This window comes from Papilio xuthus, unplaced genomic scaffold (assembly GCF_000836235.2).
Source record: "Papilio xuthus unplaced genomic scaffold, Pxut_1.1 DF828142.1, whole genome shotgun sequence".
Classification (NCBI taxonomy): Eukaryota; Metazoa; Arthropoda; class Insecta; order Lepidoptera; family Papilionidae; genus Papilio; species Papilio xuthus.
In genome coordinates this window covers 5966122-5986575 of record NW_013530507.1, presented here as the reverse complement: position 1 = coordinate 5986575, position 20454 = coordinate 5966122, and the positions used below count along the sequence as shown (strand labels likewise).

The following is a 20454-nucleotide window of genomic DNA, read 5'->3' as shown; positions in this document are numbered from 1 at the left end:
TAACTACAGGCACTTAAAGATACGCGGTTCCTCAGCTATCCGCCATCTTGAGCCGTCGATAGATCCCGCTGATAGTAAGTGAGCCTTCAGTTTGAGGTCAACAATGGATGTAGAACATTGTTGCTACCCGGACATTACTTTGTAGTGCTTTATATTTATATTACATAGTTGTTGGTTATATATATATTATATAATCTTTATGTGCTTTACATATAGAGAGTGTATATATATGTTTGGGTGTATGGATGGATGATTGGTAAAAGGTCTAAATCTACAGAACGGCTGTATGGATCTCGCTGAAATTTGGCATAGAACATACAGAGTGTTGGTGGCTCAGGGTTCAAGTACTTGACTTGCAATCTGTAGGTCATGGGTTCGAATTCCGACATGTACCAATGTGTTTTTCGATTTCCGTTTTACATTTGTTCATTTATCCGAGGTTCTTACGGTGAAGGAAAACATCGTGATGCAACCTGCACATACCTGAGAAGAAATTCAAAGATATTTGTGAAGTCAACCAACCCGCACTTGGCCAGTGTGGTTGACTATGGGCTAAACATCACTAACTTAGGGTTACGTTAATACACATTAACTTAGGGTAGGCTCCGAGTCCCTCGGTGGGGACGTATAGTGAGCTGATGATGATTTGATAGAACAAAGCCTGAAATAGGCTACTTATTAAGTTTATTTGTCTATTTCGTGCCGACACACACGCAAAAGTTAGTTTATGAAACCGTAGTAAGACTGCCATTAAACAAAGCATTGTGTTAAAAGCAACATTTCTTTGCATAAAACATTTATTTTCCGTTAATTTTGCGCATATTTAACAGAGTTATAATTTCGTATGCGGTGTGATAGTGGAAACGATTGCTTAATATTCCCCAGCGTCCAACAGCGTCCAGTGACGTTCCGGCGACCTCGCAATAATTAACACGACAGTGGCATCGCTTTCACGTTTAACTTTTGTATATTATTCGCGGTTGTTATCAGCTTTAACAAAATCATATTTACTGACAAAAATGTGTTCATTTTATAAAGCGTAAAGTTAAAATATAAGTAACTAGCTGTCTCCCGCGAATCCGACCGCGTGGATATATAAAAAAAACTTAATTATTGTACATTCATATCACATCCATCTAAACATTCGCAAACATAAAATTAATAAGTTACATAAAAGGCATAAATTCGAAAAAAAAATATAGTATCCTATGTCCGTCCCCATGGTCTAAGCTACCTCCTCACCAATTTTCAGTCATATCGGTAAATCCGTTCTTGATATAAATAGTGTAACTAACACGACTTTCTTTTACTTGACTATAACTTTATATTTAATGAAAATCAACATATAAATACTAAGTCAATACATAACTTTATCGTCACATCATTTCCAACAAAGCTTCAGTTACAGAACTTTAGAACAGATGTTTAACTTTGTTAATCTGAACAAACGCGCGGCTCAATGTTCAAACATAACGGAAATATTAAATTATGTGGCTATCGCTAAAGCTTTTCCTTATTGAGTTTTATAAACATAAATTAATTTTGTTTGCATTAATCTTCACTAAGTATTTAGAAGCAAGTACTCTTTAGTTATATTGACCATGGCCTAATCACCCTTAACTTAGGGTAGGCTCCGAGCCCCTCGGTGGGGACGTATAGTGAGCTGATGACGATGATGACTCTTTAGTTAGGCATTTGTTATTTCCATAACTCATAATTAATTTATAGAGAATTTGTTAAAACTAAAATACCACTTCATCAAATTCGGGGACCTTAGTTCATTATGCCTTATCGTTACTTGATCTAGAATTCTTCCTCATTACAATCAATTAGTAAGATTATTTCCTGTTGAATGATTCCAGAGCCCTCTGCCCATCGATTTTTGGGACATTAAGTGCACAAAGGTGGGCCTTAGGGCCGCTCAACTAGATCATCGATGTATCTTTTGGAATATATGTAAAATTACTGTCATTAAATATGTAATAGCTTTCAACGATAACTTTCCTTGCAGCATGGCAACGCGACAACGTCAAGCGAGACGTCAGTGGGCACAAATACAGCGACGGCGCCGGCTGCGGGTACAAGCCGAGCGCCGCCGCCCACAGCCAAGTTCCGGCATGGTCTGCTGCAGCTCATGATACATACCATTGACCCGATGCACGACGGTGAGTTAGGTACGCACCGCTTCGCTTTACACTTACTACTTATGCTTAAGCACACTTTGATATAAGTCGATAAAATACCTTTCAAGATCTAAAAAATAACGAGACAGACCACAGGAAAGAGACGCAGGTCGTTTTGTTTATGAAATTATCTTTAAATAATATGAAAATAATAATAATTATCGAGAGTTAGTTCATATAAATCCAAAGTATCATGTAATCAAATTTGGGGGACTAACTTTACTTTATGACTTATCATAACTTGGTGTACTGTTCACCCAAAAGGTGGTCCTTAGGGCCGCCCAACTAGATTATGAACCCATCTTTTGGAAGACATTTAAAATTACTATCATTGAATGTTTCCGAATATCTCCTAACTTTTATGATCTCTTAAAAATTGTTAAAATAAAAACAAGTAATTAAGTAATGTTTGGAGTTAAAGTTCTAATATTGTAAGCTATTGTCAGTGGAGGGATGTTCGTACGACACGGATCTACTAATCCCGGCCGTCTTTTGTTCCTTTTGGTATTTACGCAATCGCGAGCGCAGCGCCCGACAGCGCTGTAAGGCTGCAAATGTCTGAAGTAGGTCACTTCGCCTTTTAAAAACGAAACAAGCGAGCCAAGAGAGTAATTTAAGAAAATGTACATCCCCTCTTTAAGAATATTTTGTCGCATGTTTTTCATACTACAGAAAAGATGTTTTTATGTTATTTAAATCACCCGTTTTAAGTTGCGGTACAACAGTAAACATTGTTGAATGTTTGCAGGAGCATCATAACGAAATGTTTGCTTTTTACATTTAAAATTTATGGAAGCATTTGAGTTTTTAACTTCATTTCTTAAATACACAAACTAGCAAGCAAATTACGACCGTGTTAACATTTATCATGAGAAATAAGCTTTTCTGGAAATTACTATGATTTTATAAATCTGTGAGTTTTTTATTTGTACTTTTTATTTTATTTTCTTTTATTCGAATACTGTATTTTTTGCCAATAAGATCGGCAAATTCACGTTTCGTTCGCCTCTTTAGCCGTTCGTTGCCAATTCCGTTTTCTACACCAAAGCTTGTTCACATAAGATTTAATTTCTTTATTAATTTTTGCTAATGGTCACAGCAAATGAACGATTAATTGCAAACTTGAGTTACTTCACAGCAATTAATCAGCTAATTATCTTATTAATGTTATATCTTACTTTTTACTATCATATCGCCAGTGATCGAGAAATTGAGGAGTAAAAGATTAGAGTGGTTTGGACATATTATGCGGAGGGATGATGTTATAAGCAAAAAGTAATGAGATTGAATGTGGATGGCTTCAAAGGTAGAGGAAGACCAAAAAAAGTATGGAATGACTGTGTGAAAGAGGATATGCGTAGGAAGGGGGTAGACTCGGATATGACAGCTGATAGAGATGTATGGAGGAGTAGTACATACTGTGCCGACCCTCGATAGGGATAAGGGCAGGTCGATGATGACTTCTTACTATCATATCTTACTTATTACTTCTTGTTAATATAATATTTGGATGTATGGATAGATGGATGGATGTTTGTAAAAAGTTATCTACAGAACAGCTGCATGGATGTCGCTGAAAGGCGTACATGTAAAGCACAGTCTGGAAGAACACATAGGCTAATTATTTTTTAATCAGACGGAATGAGTCGTGGGCTACAGCTAGTATATATTTTGTAAATAAGCACATAATATATAAGACTATATATAACACTGTCCCAGTTAATGACGGAGTACTCGTGGAGGTATTTCAACTTTGCGTTGTCAGTTTGCATATGCACAATTGCTTGTTTTCAATGTTACAGCACAAATTAGAAATTCCTTACCCGAGGTAACTAAGCTTTGGACTTTAAATTGTATGTAACGTAAATGTTAACAAGCTTTTTAGTGTAATATATTTATACTATGTTATTAATGTAAGTTGTTTTATAACTAACTAAATTAGTTAAATATTTTGTGTGTTTTTGATAAAATTATAATATCAAACGGAAAATTAAGTTTAATATTTTGTTACTTTGTAATGAATAAATAGAATGTAATAAAATATCTCTACATATTAATAACATTGGAGTGTCTGTACTTTTAGACAAGTATATAATCCTTTGGCACGAATGGCGCGCTTACAATGCAAAGTCAATTGTATGAATAGTGAGGGACCATACAAGTCGACATTTTAGTAAGGCTAGTGTTGTGCCCGTCAGTAACGCCGCGTTTGTTCCGGGTAATATCTGGAATGGAATGGACCGATTTTTGACAGGACTTTGACTAGAAAGAAGCTAATGTGTGCGGACATTATGGGCTTTTATTACTGCGCTGACAAAGTCGCAAGCGATCGCTAGTTATATTGAAACTACATATTATAGAAATGAAGAACCAAAGAATGAAATAAAGAGAAGACATCTTAGTAGTCTCAGGTATTAGTAATTTAAAGTACTAAATTTTTATAGTTAATGAGGTACTTTTTATTACTAAAAACTTGCGATTGCAGAAACTTCAACAACAAGAAAATCAGCCAAGAAGATGTATTGTATATACAGAAGAGAACGTTTCTTTTTAAATAAGTTTAAAAAACTTACATTGTCCGTTTGGGTGGGTAAAATGGGGTACAAAGAGGCATTTTTTATTTAATTTCGTTTCACATTTAAATACACATAATTTTAATTATATGAGCAAATAAACCTAATATACAATGATTTATATTAACAAATAAAAACTAATATTATAAATGCGAATGTTTAGATGGATGATGTTTGTTTGAAGGTATGTCTAGAACGGCTGATCGGATCTCGATGAAATTTGGCATACGTATAGAACATAGTCTGGAAGAACACATAGGCTAATAGTTATGTTTATTTTAAAAGTTAAAAACAATTATATTTGTATTATAAGGTGTCAAACAAGGCTATCTTAATTCGAAGAAATATCGAAACGATCGTTGCCTATAGACATTTAGAAATTGCTTTATGTTTCATGTTCAATTACTATATACTAATTTATTCTCGATTACTCCGTATGCTTCTCGATTAACATATGCATTAATATGTTAATCGATTTTAGTAGATGGTTCCTGTATTCATGACACATCGAACAAGAAACTGAAATTCAATTACATGTATATTTCTTTAGAAAATATAAAATCGAAGATTAGTTTTGCGTTAACTTGGCTTATAAATCGTATCTAGTTGTAAATTATTAAAATTTTGTGTTCGTTGTAAATTGAACGTTTTAACAAAATTGTAATAGAAATTTGTCAGTTACGAGAATTCCGAGATAAAATGAAACGTAGTCAGTAAACACAAATAATATTACACCTGTTTTAATGATATTAAAAAATGCGAATGATTAAATGCTTAGGTCTGTTAGAAGGTATGTCCAAAAAGCATATGGATGTTGCTGAAACTTGACACAGATGTATAACATAGCCTGGAAACACAGACTACTTATTAAGTTTTTATTATAAAGTATTCCGACAGTTTTTATACATCTTACTCAAGAAATTTGTTAGAGTTTAAATCTCTCAGTGTTTTCGGTTCGTTACACTAAACAATAGTTTGCTATAATCGTATAAATGGATACAGGGTGTTCCACTTTAATTGCAAGATCATGTCTATCGTATTTAACTTGTCATGTCTCTAATCACTGGGAATTAGTACATAAATTACATACTGTAGAGAGTTTCTGGTAGATACGTAACACGGATCGTGTATACAGTATGTTCTTTTGGTTAATATTATTTATCTATATTTTTTATTATGTTGTTTATGTGTTTGACTGTGTTGTATGTCAAAAATATTTACATTAAGTTTTATTGCGTACCAGCTGTTTCCCGTGACTCCGTCCGCGCGGAATAAAAAAAACTTGATAAGTAGCCTATATGCTCTTCCACACTATGATCTAGATCTAGAGATTCTTTGAGCCGTTCTGGAGATATCATCTAACAAATATCCATCCCTCCATCCATACATTTAAGACGTGGAAAAGCGTTTCGTACATATAATATATTTACGTTGCTGATAATGAAAAAACATTTTTTATAATTTTTATGTCTGTCCATAAGGCCGCGTTTGTTCCTTGTAATCTACTGAACGGGTAGGCCGATTTTGGCGGGAAAGTTTTTTAATCTGCGCTAACAAAGCCGCAAGCATCGCTAGTTATTGAGTAAAGCTATAAAATAAACTTAACAATGTTATAGTCACTATTTAAGCGAATAATATTGTTATTACTATAAATGTATAAATTTAAATTCGACTTATTTAAAAAGAAAACATATTTCTGTAACTTAAACTACGTATACACGTACTTTGAATATCTTATCTTAAACTTATAGCGGATCTTATTCCCAACTCGAATCTACAATAGGAACAGCGAGAACATTTCTATTCTTATTTTAAAATACATATAAATAGAAATATAAACTTTGTGGCCGATTGTCTACTGTTTTAAAGCTTGTTTATGTCAACACTCTCTGGTGTCTATTCAGAGATTCAGAGAAAACTTTGAAGTGGACAATCTTTTTTTAATTTATCTATGAAAGTCAACAATATTTTAATAACACCCTATATCCAAAATAAACTAAAAATACTGACATATTTTCTATATATTTAAAACTTAGCTTATACAAGTAATTGCGGTCGCCCGCGACTCCGTCTGCGCGGACTTAAAAAAATAATTAGTAGCCTATTTGTTCTTCCAGACTATGTTCTACATCTATACCAAATTTCATCAAAATCCGTTAGGCCGTTTAGAACAAACATTAATCCATCCATCAATCCATCTAAACATTCGATTTATAATATTAGTATGATTAAAAACTTCTCACAACTATATTTTTATTTTTTATTTTTATACAACAAATACAACTTGAAACGTCGTTGAAAATGTTAAAAAAACAATCAAACTTTTTTTGCGTAAGCTTTCGCAAGTGTCCAGTATACAGGGCTTAACTCCGGCAGGCTTTAATCCACGATTAGAGGCTGCCAACTTGCTGTGTCGCGGTTTTGTGCTTTAAAAGCTCTTCTGTAGCTTGCTTTGAACTTTGTCGCTTTAGCAATAGTTTCATTGATAGTGTAAATTACACAGAAATGTATAAATAGGCTACGGAAATATCAAAATTAATATAATAATAATAATACTACATAATTATTTTATTTCATTGTCAACAATTGATGTTGGTAAAAAATCATATAAAAATTGAAGTAAATTTTTTTTCTCTTTTCAAATTTTCATTATTAATTTAAAAATCTTTTTTAATTTTGTGTCATCGACTAAAAGTTACACAGTTGGTTTCCGAGGCCAGAATGTCTGCTACACATCGTCATCCCTATCATCTTAAACCAGTCTTTTCCAATGTGGGCGATAACGCCCCCTTGTGGGCGCTGCAGGTCTCAAGTTGCGGGTTATAAGTAAAACTTACGTTTAGAATTTTCCGTTAATATACATATATATGACACAATAATTAATTAATTTAATTTGAAGTTATAGTGGTTTTAAAATATGTTAAAATATGGGAGCGCTAAAAAAAAATATTTATTCTCATAGTGGGCAGTAGATAAAATAAGTTTAGGAACCATTGTCTTAGACCAAAGAGATGACAATATGGTTTAAACGAGAATTTTGGTTTAAGAAATATTTTGCCTTGTATTTTATCTTTGCTACCCTTTTAATTGTATAAAGTACTCGAGTTATAAACTTTTTTGCTGCATGTAATCTCTATGTAAAATCTCTAATACAATAACGAGATTAGAGACTTTGTTAAAGTTGATAGTTAAAGCCTTTTTGTTTACACGCGTGTTAGTGATGCTAACTCTTGATTGACGTCAATTATATAACCGTGAGTTTCCGAGATCAAAATCTCCCGTTTATAACATACTAGCTGTTGCACCCCGCTCCGTCCGCGCGGAATTATAAAAAATATTAGCTTATGTGTTCTTCCAGACTATGCTAAATTTCATTAAATTCCGTTCAGCCGTTTTGACGTTCACTTCAAACATCTATCTATCCATCCATCTAAACATAAGTATTTATGATATTAGTAAGATTGTTATCTCTGTTTCGTCAAATATGAAAGACAAGGATGACGATATATTTTATATATAGATTTTGCTGTCAGAAACCCTCTGATAAAATTCTTAATCCATAAGATAACCCTTTTAATCCTAGACAGGACTATTAATGCTCGGCTTTCTAAAATAATTATTTTGACAAAATTAACTTCGCCGTGAGTGCAATTGCATTTAAGCCGGAATTCCACTAACATTATATCAAGCGCAGCAAATCGTGAAAGTTTAATTCGCAGGATAGCGCCTAACGTACTGTAACGAGCTTCGCCGGAATTACGGTGGAAAAAGGGATGAAAACAAACCGTAGACTGAAAGATTATATCTTCTCTAGTCTGTATTATAATATTATAATATATTACTAATTTACTAATAGAAAAATAATGTTTTATTATTTAATGTTTTTTAATGTTTTATTATTAATAAATTTGTTTATTATATTTTAAGAGGATCATAGAAAATGCAATTTAAGGGGATAGATTTTCAAATAACATAAGCCTTCACTTATCAAAAGCAGTCTTCTTTGAGAATCAAAGCATTCTTGCAAAAAAATCTAACAGTAACAGCTGTTAACGTTATCCCAACAGAACGCAGTTAGCTGTCACCGCAAAAAAACGCAATACGTCAACTTACCCAAAGCTACCAATGCTTGAAGCTGTCCCGCATTTAAAGGTAGAATAAAACACAATGTAATATATTTTGGTTCACATTTCTTCCACAGGTAAAGTGGATGAAAAGGCCACACAGCTGCACGCGATAGCTTCCCTCAAGGTGCTACTGGAAGCGACAAGGCCGACGGCGGGAGGCGCGGGCGCGGCAGCAGCGAGGCACTCCGCGGTCGCCAGCCAGCCGAAGGAGACCCCTCTTGATCTCCCCAACGGGGGGCTCGCTGATGTACAGTTAGATGCTATAGAAGAGGTAAGAACTGCCTAGAATGTAATAGATGACCAGCCTAAGTAGACCTCACTTGTTAAATCATATATGAAAAAAGGAATGAAAAAAAAAACATTTTTGGATGTTAGCAAAAAAATATATTTCAAAATCCGTTCAGCCGTTCTGGAGATATTTTCTAGCAAACATCCATCCATCCATCAAACATTCGCATTTATAATTTTAGTGACAAGGAAGAAGTAAGATTAGTACAACTAAGTTTTTGAGTATATGTTATGCTCTAGTTAAATCTTGCTATTTCAAATACTAGATTCAATTCGTACCGATGTAACAAGTTAAAATGATAAAAACAGAGTTTCTCGTCTAGTTTTAACTCAAGTTTTTAGAACTTTAATAATGATTTCAAATATCTTACAAGACACGTTATTCATAACTTCGTCATAACGACAATCAATTTGAACGGATCGTTAAGAAACTTGGTAGTCCATAAATCAAGTTGAACATTTCTATTGTCCCATCTCAAGACGTACGGAGCAATTCATTAGGACTAAAAACTTGGAGCAGGAACATCTATTGTAATAAATTCATCTTTTGTACGCGACTGTACCTTTGGAATATGTTCATATTTTGTACGCGATTGTACCTCTGGAATATGTTCTTATTATGTACACAACAGCACCTTCGTTTCGGCTGAGAGGATGCATGGGAAGAGAAAATATTCTCTTTCTATGCACCCCTTCCCCGTTGATTAAAGGTAGGTAACGCAATCGCTTATGTCTATAGGCAACGGTAGTTTGACTATTTCAGCGATTTCAGGTGACCGCTCGCTCGTTTGCCACCTTATAATATATATAAAAATCCCCATAAACCCTTGTGTTTCTTATCTTACTTACTTTATTTAGACATTATTAATAACAATCCTTTGGCGCGAATGACGTGCTTTCATTACAAAGTCAAATGTTAGAATGATTAGTGAGGGGACATAAACGTGGACATTTTAGTAAGGCTAGTGTTGCGCCAGTACACCGGCACAGTGTCGAATTTTCTTCCAAACAACTTTTCTCTGTTTTAAAAAATGTTGACAATTCTATGTTTAATACTATCCCTTCCATATTTTCTTCCTCGTCAGTTTACAAAATGACCGTCACTCGTCAGCTATCCTCAAATTAACGATGTGCTTCACTCCATTACTTCATAAAAAGTACATGAATACTGCAATTAAATTGAGGAATAGTTTTTGAAGTCGGTCAATGGAGCTTCCGACGTTCCGCAGCCGGACTTGAGATTTATGATCCAATTAAAACGAAACGAGAAGATTCACTCACAATGAGAATTAATAATGGTTCTAAAGCGAGCAAATTAAATCTATAATTTCAATACGACATACGATTTGTGATATTCCATTAATTGTTTAGATATAAAATGAAAATCATAGACAATATTTCTGTTAAGATTATGTTATATATACATTTTTATATCATAAGGTGGCCAACGAGCGAGCGTCCACCTGAAATCTCTGTAATAGCGAAGTGACCGTTGCCCATAGACATACGCAATTGCATATGCGTTGCCTACCTTTGATCGACGGAGGAGAGGATACACAGAAAGAAAATATTTTCCCTTTCTATGCATCCTCTCAACCGGAAAGTCCACTTCCACTTCCCATCCTTTCCTTATAAGACAAATGGGAAGGGAAAGGGGACTAAATTAGGCCTCCGGGACGCACACTCATCAGACGAAACGCGGAATAGCCTCACTTGGCGCCTGTTTTCTGTGTGGTCGTGGTATATCACGGGGCGAGCCGGGCCAATTCGTGCGAAGATGTTAAAGTTCTTACCCATTTCGATATTATTGCTATTATTATATTCATTACGAGCTGTCGCCTGCGACTCCGTACGCCTGCGACTACTGAGTATGCAAACAATTTTTTTTTTAAATCGGTCAAGCCGTTTCGGAGGAATAAGGTAATTAACATTTTGATAATTTTATATATTAGAATATTAAATAAAATATTATCTTAGTTAAAATTAAATAACTACTCATTTCTTTTTGCAGATCGAATTTATATTCACTTTTTGTAATTAATTTTGTAGTCCTTTGAATTTCTTTGGGTATCTATAAAGAAATTCGTGTTAGTTACACTATTTATAACTCAAAAACGGCTTTACCGATATGGTAGAAAATTAGTGAGGAGATAGCTTAGAGCTGGGAGACGGACATAGGATAATATTAATTCATTTCTTTTTCTCGAATTTTTTCCTTGAAGAGCTGCTTTTTATTTAAATTACTAATATTATAAATGCGAATGTTTAGATGGATGTGATGTGGATGGATTGATGAATGTTTGAAGATATCTTTATAACGGCTGAACAGATCTCCATTAAATTTTTCATACGTATAAAACATAATCTGAAAGAACACATAGACTACACTAATTGAGTTTTTCTTATATATCCACGCGGATGGAGTCGCGGGCGACAACTAGTTTAATATAAAAATCTACTGAGTAAGATATTTCTATCCTCGACGCTATCACCACATTAATGACCGTCTCAAAGCCGCAGCGAAGAGAAATCGTCCGGATTGCTAACGATAAGGCATTTGATAAACGCATATATCTTATTTCCTTCAAACAGATATTACCAAGCTTTGGATTTATATTCTTTCCAAGCCTTTTCGCAGCCAACTCGACCGTTCCAATATTTTAAAAACTGTCAAATAACACAATGAGATAGAATTCTTGAAACGTATTCGGAATTTAAATAACTGGAACCATTTCAAGTTTATGTCAGAATTTATTACAATAGTTTACAATGTTTTTAACAATAACAATTTATTTATCTGAATAAAAATATGGAAATATCGTTTGGTATTTTTCTGTGATTAATATAACTTTCACGTTTAAACTTTGTTATTTATTTCATGTTTCCAAGTTCGTTATCAAATACTGGCTGACGCCAAAGACTACATTGCAATGAAATTAAAAAAAAACTTAATTAGTAGTCTATGTCCAGGCTATATTTTAAAGCTATTCAGCAGTTCTGAAGATAACTTCTTACACATATCCATCTAAACATTCGCATTTATAATTCTAGTAAATTTTATCAGTAAGTAAAAGAGATAATTTAATTTAATAACATCATAGCTATGATCTATGTTTTATATAAGGAAAAGAAAAATAAGATATAAAAAAAACGTGACACGAACAAACATTTGGAGTTCTTGAGAAAATAGAAAATAGCCGCTTCAATAAGGAAAGTGGGTCAGATGTTGAACAAATGTCACAAATAATTCCAAGCGATTCAAACGCCTAGAGACGACCGAGGAGTTCTATTTCACTGCATCTACATCAAAACAAAATAACATAAACAATTTAAATATAACGAAACATAGTAACGGTAATAAACTTTACATTTAACAAGTACTAGCTGTCGCCCTCGACTCCGTATGCGCGGAATAAAAAAAATTTGGTAAATAGCCTATGTGTTCTTCCAGACTGTATTCAACATTTGTACCAAATTTCATCAAGATCTATTGAGCAGTTCCGGAGGTATCAAGAAGCGAGCGTATCATCATCTCAAAGGCCGGCAACGCATCTGCGGTTCCTCTGGTATTGTTGGTGTCCATGGACGTCGTTGAACACCTCGGTGTTCCCGTTGCTCGTTATAAAAATTCTATTATAAAAAAAAACAAACATCCATCCATCTAAACTTTCACATTTATAATATTAGTAAGATTATTATTTCAACTTTTAGTAATCGAACGGCATTTTGATTTTTGTCTCCTAATTTTGCCAACAAATTAGTGTCATATTCGTTCAAAGAATTTAGAATTGTTCTGTGTTTATTCTTCTAGTTAAATTTATAATGAAAATATGACGTCATCATTTCATTAAGAAACCATTTTTAACACTTAAATATTGGATTTACCTTTTTTATCTTTATTTTCTTTACCTCGATTATCCAATCGTTTACGCTTTGACTAGAACGTAATATATTGTTGTTTTGTTTCCATACAACTTGTACATTAGTATGCCAACGTTAGGTTTAACGTATTTACATTTTAACTGCATCTTTATGTTTCGCTGTGCACTACAAACTTACTTTTGCTAATATTTTAAGCCACTAAAAACTTCACTCGTAACGGCGGTTGAATTTTATGGTTGTTTTAAAAGAGAAACTTTCTGGAATTGACTAAAGAAATGGCTTTGATAATATAACAATGATCGACAGAAAAATATATCGTTTACAGCAATTTCTTTTGTTTGAAATATTTACCTATAATGCAGAGAATTTGCATTTTTAGGAATACTAGCAACTATTATTTCAAAATATTATTTTTATCTTACTGATATTATATTTGACAATATTTGGATGGATCTGTGGTGATTTTTAGAAGGTATCACCAAAATGGCTAGCTGAAATTTGGCACAGATGTAGAACATAATCTAGAAGAACAGATAGTCGATTCATTATTATTAAATTTAAGTGTTTTTTTTTAATTCCGTGCGGACAAAATCGCAGGTCTGTTACCTGCGATTTTGTCTTAGTTCTTGAATATTTTTTTATAAAAATGTTCAAAGTTAATAAATGAAAAGTAATTTATCATTTAAAATTAAGAAATAATTCTGAAGTGACCTCAAGTTTGCTTTACAAACTGTATTTTAAAAAAGAAATTGCATCGTTCCCTCGCAAGAGCTCGGGATTAAAGCATTAGTGTATTTGAGGAAGCGATACTGGGAAATGAAATGTCCTACTTAAGTTGTAGGGAAAAATTTACTTTATTTAAATCACAAATGACGTTAGACGATGAAAACCTGAAAGATAATCTAGATAAAAGAAACATTCTGACCCTTACTACTTCTTCTTCTTCTTCTTGAGGCGCCTCTCCGACTAAAGAAGGTTGGGGATCAGTTCTCTATATTTTCCCTTGTCTCTTGCGAGGCGAAATAGTTGGGCGGCACTCGCAACCCCTGGCCACTCTCGGATGTTGCGCAACCAGGACTTTTTTCTGCGACCAACACTTCTTTTACCGGGAACTTTACTACTACTACTGGGAATTATTTTTAATTCTGTATCTTAGTTGAACATTCTAGTATACAAACACAGTGTTAGGAAGAAAATCCGACACTGTGCCGGTGTACTGGCGTGTAAAGGATTCTAACTAATAATGTCTAAAAACAGCCATACTTTATTCCATTTAACTTCTAAAATAACCTATTTATATGGGAAAATGTCTTACGCATACTTGGTAATACAGGAAAAAATTTTGCTCAAATATTCATCGTGCAATATTCGAGGAGGATCTTCCAAACGCAAACATGACTAGACTTTTATAGTTACTTAACCTAAATTGTGTGTTCCAGATAGGAGACCTGGAGGAGGACACGACACCGCTCGACATGTCGTGGCCATCGGGCTTCCGCAAGCGACTTACCTATCTGCTGGTCGCGCCCATTGTCTTCCCGCTCTGGTGTACCCTACCTGACACGAGGACGCCCAGAGGTAAGCTAAATTAAGCGGGAAACGAACAATTATAGAAAGAAAGTATTATTAAAACTTCATTTTTCTTTTTCTCCCCCACTATCAAGCCTATCTCCAATTCCATAGCTTTCCTTAGTGAAAACAGTTGGGAACGAAAAGAGAACTTAACTTTAGCCACGATTCTATATCTTTTAAAATTATTTGAACAAAAAAACATACAGACGAATTAAGAACCTCCTTTTAAAGTCGGTTAAAAACAAAAAATGTAAAAAAAAATATAAAGTAACGTTTTTAAACTAAATTTATTTACCGGTACTATTAATTAGTTGAAAAATAAAAACAAAACTCGCACGAAGCTTCAGTGAGAGCTTATTTAAATATAAAAGGAAGTATTGGAAAATTTCTAAATTAAAATTAAATGTAGCGAGACACTTTAAATCCCCTCAGGGACGGGAACTTTGCAGCACTCGCTGAATCTGCACAAACTGGCGCCGGCTATATTTGTTACGATCTTAAATCTGCAAAAATTATTTAATTATTGTAATTTAATTATATAACTACACCTTTTGATATCAAGATTCTAGTAGATGATAAGAGAGCGTCGGTGACTCAGGGGTTTAAGCACTTAGCTTGTAATCTGCAGGTCCTGAGTTCGAATCCGCCATGTACTAATGTGTTTTTCTATTTCCTAACATATACTATTTTCTTTCCACAGGGAAAAATCTGTTCCCCATAACATTTATAGGATCAATAGTTTGGATAGCGTTCTTCTCTTATTTAATGGTGTGGTGGGCGAACGTCGCGGGGGCGACGGCGCAAATCCCTCCCGAGGTGATGGGCCTTACTCTCCTCGCCGCGGGGACGTCAGTGCCCGATCTCATCACCTCCGTCATCGTCGCCAGGAAGGGCTTCGGAGACATGGCGGTATCCAGTTCAGTTGGCAGCAATATTTTTGATGTTACCGTTGGGTAAGTAGGACCAATAAAATGTACGGAACACCATTAAGAATCAACTTTTTGTTCGTTTATATTCTGCAATAGAATCATGAGCATTAACTGTGGGTTTCTGAGACCAAATTATCAGTTTGAAATGTATCTGTTTTGTCAAACATAATGACAGGGATGACGTTAAAGTCTATACAGAGACTAGCTGTCGCACGCGACTCCATTCGCGCGGGATTATAAAAGATACTTAAAGGATTTCCTGGCAATTATTCGAATTTTTCTTACCTTTTAAACCTTCCCTAGATCTCCACAAAAATTTCAAGACCAAGATAAAATAAATCCGTTCAGCCGTTCTCAAGTTTTAGCGAGACTAACGAACAGCAATTGATTTTTATATATATACTAGCGGACCCGACAGACGTTGTCCTGTCTACACGTCTTTAATTTGAATAAATTAATATGAAGTTAATATTTGATGAAAATTGTGAATCTAAACCATTCCCAGATCCCCTTGAACACACACAAAAAATTTTATCAAAATCTGTCCAGTCGTTTGAAAGAAGTTCAGTAACATACACACGCACAGAAGAATTATATATATAAAGATATAGATAGATTTTGGTCTTAGAAACTAACTTTAAGTGGTGAAATAACATAGATTAATGTCAATCAAGAACAATACCATTTTCTACTTATATTAACCTACATAAAGATATATAAACCTTACAAATAGGTACAGACATCAAAATAGGATAAAAAGGTCCCATTAAACGGTAAATTTGTTTGTTGCGTGTCCAAAAACCGAGGAACCACTTGCTGCCTACCTCGCTACATTAATTTATTACAACTTCGGAAATCTATTGTTATATAGAACAAGAATTATTATGTTAAGAAATAAAGTTAACAATCTTCTAACACGCAACACTGCATTTGGCCCTGAAGGATTTTTCCAATAACTACTAAGTGATGAGATTGTTTCTCTAATCAATGTATCCATACTATACGTATATCTATTACTACGATTTTGTTTATATATATGCCACATAATTCATCAAAAAATTTGACATTAAAATCCTCAGATACTATTTTGGCTCAGGTTCTAAATAGGTTCTTAAGAAGAAAGGCATTATTACAAACTGAAGTACCAAAAAATCTTGATTTTGTCATTACTCTGCAAGACTCCGTGACGAATTTGGCTACAGTTAACTTACTGTTTTCATTATTATTAGTACTGTACAATTAGTCGCAAATTAAACAATATAATTTGAGAATCACGTTGGCATCTAAGATTCGTTATGACTTCATGTGGCAGGCTTAATGGCGCTTGGAAGGAAGCCAAAAGCGGAAAGAGGCACTTGCTCTGAGACCCTAAAGCCATGCCTGCGCCCCCGCGCCACCTCCGCTCACCCCTTCGCTCCCTTCTCCCTCTTCGCCCCACCACACCCCGCTGTCACTTTAAAAATAATGATCGGCTGTAACATTCGTTAGTGCATTTTTCATTACTACTTATGATACGCGTGTTATACGAATAATCTTACTACAATTATAAATGCGAATGTTTGGTTAGATGGATGTTTGTTTGAAGGTATCACGGCTGTATGGATCTCGCTGGTATTTAGCATAGATGAACATAGTCTGGAAGAACACATAGACTATTTTTAATTTTTTTTAATACCACGCAGCTGGAGTCGTGGGCGACAGCTAGGTAATAATGAAAGTCAAAACTTTCAATGTAAATTAATAAGTCACTTTAACAACTTATAAGTAATTATTTTAAATAAAAATAAAAGAATATTGTAGAGAAACAAAGGAAAGCATAGCATTTATAACACTATGTAATTTGGCTCGTAACAATACAATGCAATCCACGTTTCGCTCTGTCAATCGACCTCGGCCTTACCACTCGACAGCCTCTTGACCTCAAGCATGAAAACCTCAGCAATCATGTTCTCAAGACGCCCACACGTTAGGACGGATACAAACCAAGATCAAGCTTCATTCAACTATTTATCACAATTATTTAGCTCCTAATTTTATGTTATTTTGAACGATTGATAAAGTTTTTATAGGAAAAGAATCCCTATATTTTAAATGCGAATGTTAAGATGAATGGATGGATGTTTGTTTGAAGGTATCTCCAGAACGTCTGAACGGATCTAGATGAAATTTGGCATACATATTGAACATGGTCTGGACGAACACATATGTAACTTATGTTTTTTTTAAATCCGCACGGACGGAGTTGCGAGCGACAGCTAGTGGCTTAAAAAATGTAAATGTAGATGGTAAAAAATTAAGCCAAAATATATAATAAGACATTAAAGATATACAAAAAGTTCTTTATCAATTTATTTTAATAAATTCAACATTTAAAATAAAGTACACACTAACATATGGAGTCTAAACACCTTATATACAAAGTATTAAGTACGTCAAAGTTACTTACGTAGACTTGAAAAAATGTAACTTGACAACTTTCATTCGATTGAGAAGTTAACGCGTACAACTTTATTGCTTAAGTCGCGGTGACGTTCGCGAATTAAGCCACTTCTAGTTTTAACTTTGCTAACTTTGGCTATAAGTTACCTTAAGTATGCACAAGCTTTAAAGTTATTTAGCCAGACGGTGTGTACTTATAATACTGTCTTGAAGCGTATGTCACATAAATGGTATTAATTTTTAAAGTAAAGTTTTTCGTTTAACTAATTTGGATCATGCTAAATACAAGAACATTTTTTATTATTCATCTCACCACACTATTAACGAAAGAATTCATCAGCTGTATTTAAAAATAGTTAACCACGTTTCCTTCACGCGAAATTGTAAAAAATCTACTAAATTATATGTCCTCTATCACTCGGGGATAGCATAGCTTCTCACCAATGAATGTAGTTTTCAAATCGGTTCAATAGTTTCAAAGCCTATATAATGCAATGCAATACAATTTATTGGTAATATTTAAATTACAGGTTCTAAGAGTATTATTTACAATAAAAAAAAATCATATGAAATATAGAGCTTTCTCGATAAGCAATGATTTGAATACATTTTTTAAAGATGCGCGGCTAGGTGCCGGTTTAACGTGGTCCGTCTTGGACATTCGGTGCGCCGCCGTAGCCAGCTTGTCTGCAAACAAGCAAATCTTTAGCCTTAACAATGGTATAGATTCGTATCGTCATCGTTCGTCGTTATTAGAGCGTCGGTAGCTCAGGGGTCAAGCACTCGACTTACAATCTGCAGGGTTCGAATCTCGCTTTGTACTAATGTGTTTTTCGATTTGCAATTTACATATGTACATTTATCCGACGTTCTTACGGTGAAGGAAAACATCGTGATGCAACCTGCACATATCTGAGAAGAAATTCAAAGATATGTGTGAAGTCAACAAACCCGCACTTAACCAGCGTGGTTGACTATGGAGACGTCACCACCGAGCCCCTCAGTGGGGACGTATAGTGAGCTGATGATATGTTAAATAAAGCATAATATAAAGTGCAACAATACGTCTACGTAAACAATATCTGGCATGGATCCAACACGAAACTGTCACAATTTAAATATACATACTTCTCTGCTGACCCATATTACAATACCGCCTCCTATGGACAGCTTTACAAACGCAATGGATAGCGAAAATATTTTTTTGTTTTGATGTATTAGAATGAGATTCCACTGAATCAACTAAAATGAAAAGAAATGCAATGAATGGAATGTGTTGTAATATTCCAATTAACAAAAAACTTCGATCGCTTCTTTAGTCCGTGTAAATTTAAAAAATTACGTAACCGTTACTGTTATCGACAGAAATTTCTTATATTAGGAAGTTTTTGTTCATAAATAAATTTTTGACATGGAATATAATAAAAAATTTAAATTTTTCGAATACTTTTGCTTTGTACTCTAAGGTTTTGTTTTAAAAATGCGTTTAATTCAATGCGTATGATGCTAAGAATGTGTCTCACCGCATGGCTAGGGGCATTAATGTCGGCTGCGATCTTCTCTACATTCAACCTAACACTACTATTATATATTAACACCTGCATAAATGTAATAGCAATTATGACGGTAAGGAAAATTGCTCAATTGCACATCTAAAAGAAAACTAAGTAGCCTGTGGACTTTGCTAGTTAAAATAAATAAACGCAAGTTTGTCCTGACGAATCTTTTATATTTGAAGATGTTGCTTAAACTTTTTCATCGATCGATATTGAACAATATCATATTTAACCTTAACGATATAGAAATAAGCGTCAATATTCTGTAACAGAATTCTGTCTCGCCCCAGTTACCAAATAAAACTAAGCCCTGCAAGTGCAGCCTTTGATTTATTTCACAACGGCAAATATTTCCTGGCCATTTGACAATCATAATGGGTTCGAAACTCTGCCAAGTTATAAACCTAGGATTGGTATTGTAATTTCTGAAGTCGACTAAAAATTTTAAAGATGTTAAATTCACGCAAAAGCTATGTACAAAACTATTATTATTGATTTGACTAGAATATTAAAAATCCATCAATTTATATTAAAAACAGCATCAATTGAACATAAGAAAAGGAGTTTTATAATAACATTTTTTCCAATTACAAAGTTACATTTTCAAAACTTAATCAACAACGGCCTCTTTCGTAAGACTGGTAGCCACAACCTTACGGCCATAAACAAGCCCTCGCCTCGTGGAAACTTACTTTTTGATATTTATCTACGTTCCGATAGGCCTTGGCCCAAATATTGGGTCAAACAAATGCCAACTTACGTGAAAATGGGTAGTGCGTGATAAACAGGGCGTGACCTGACTCTTAGATGCGTATATTTTATTTAATAAATACCACAGAAATTACCTGTTCTCAATACGCGTATACAATATGACATTTTTCTTTCTACCAAACCGATTTACTTAA

The 20454-nt window shown here is 34.2% G+C and overlaps 1 protein-coding gene across 1 annotated transcript in view; it reads left to right on the top strand.

Annotated features, from left to right (window-relative positions):
- Positions 1-20454, top strand: part of LOC106114001 (sodium/potassium/calcium exchanger Nckx30C) — a 64798-nt gene that overhangs the window by 40248 nt on the left and 4096 nt on the right. The window contains exons 3-6 of the mRNA XM_013307060.1: positions 2012-2174; positions 8958-9154; positions 14493-14631; positions 15326-15578. Coding sequence (XP_013162514.1) covers positions 2012-2174; positions 8958-9154; positions 14493-14631; positions 15326-15578 — 752 coding nt within the window. The remainder of the gene's footprint in view (positions 1-2011; positions 2175-8957; positions 9155-14492; positions 14632-15325; positions 15579-20454) is intronic.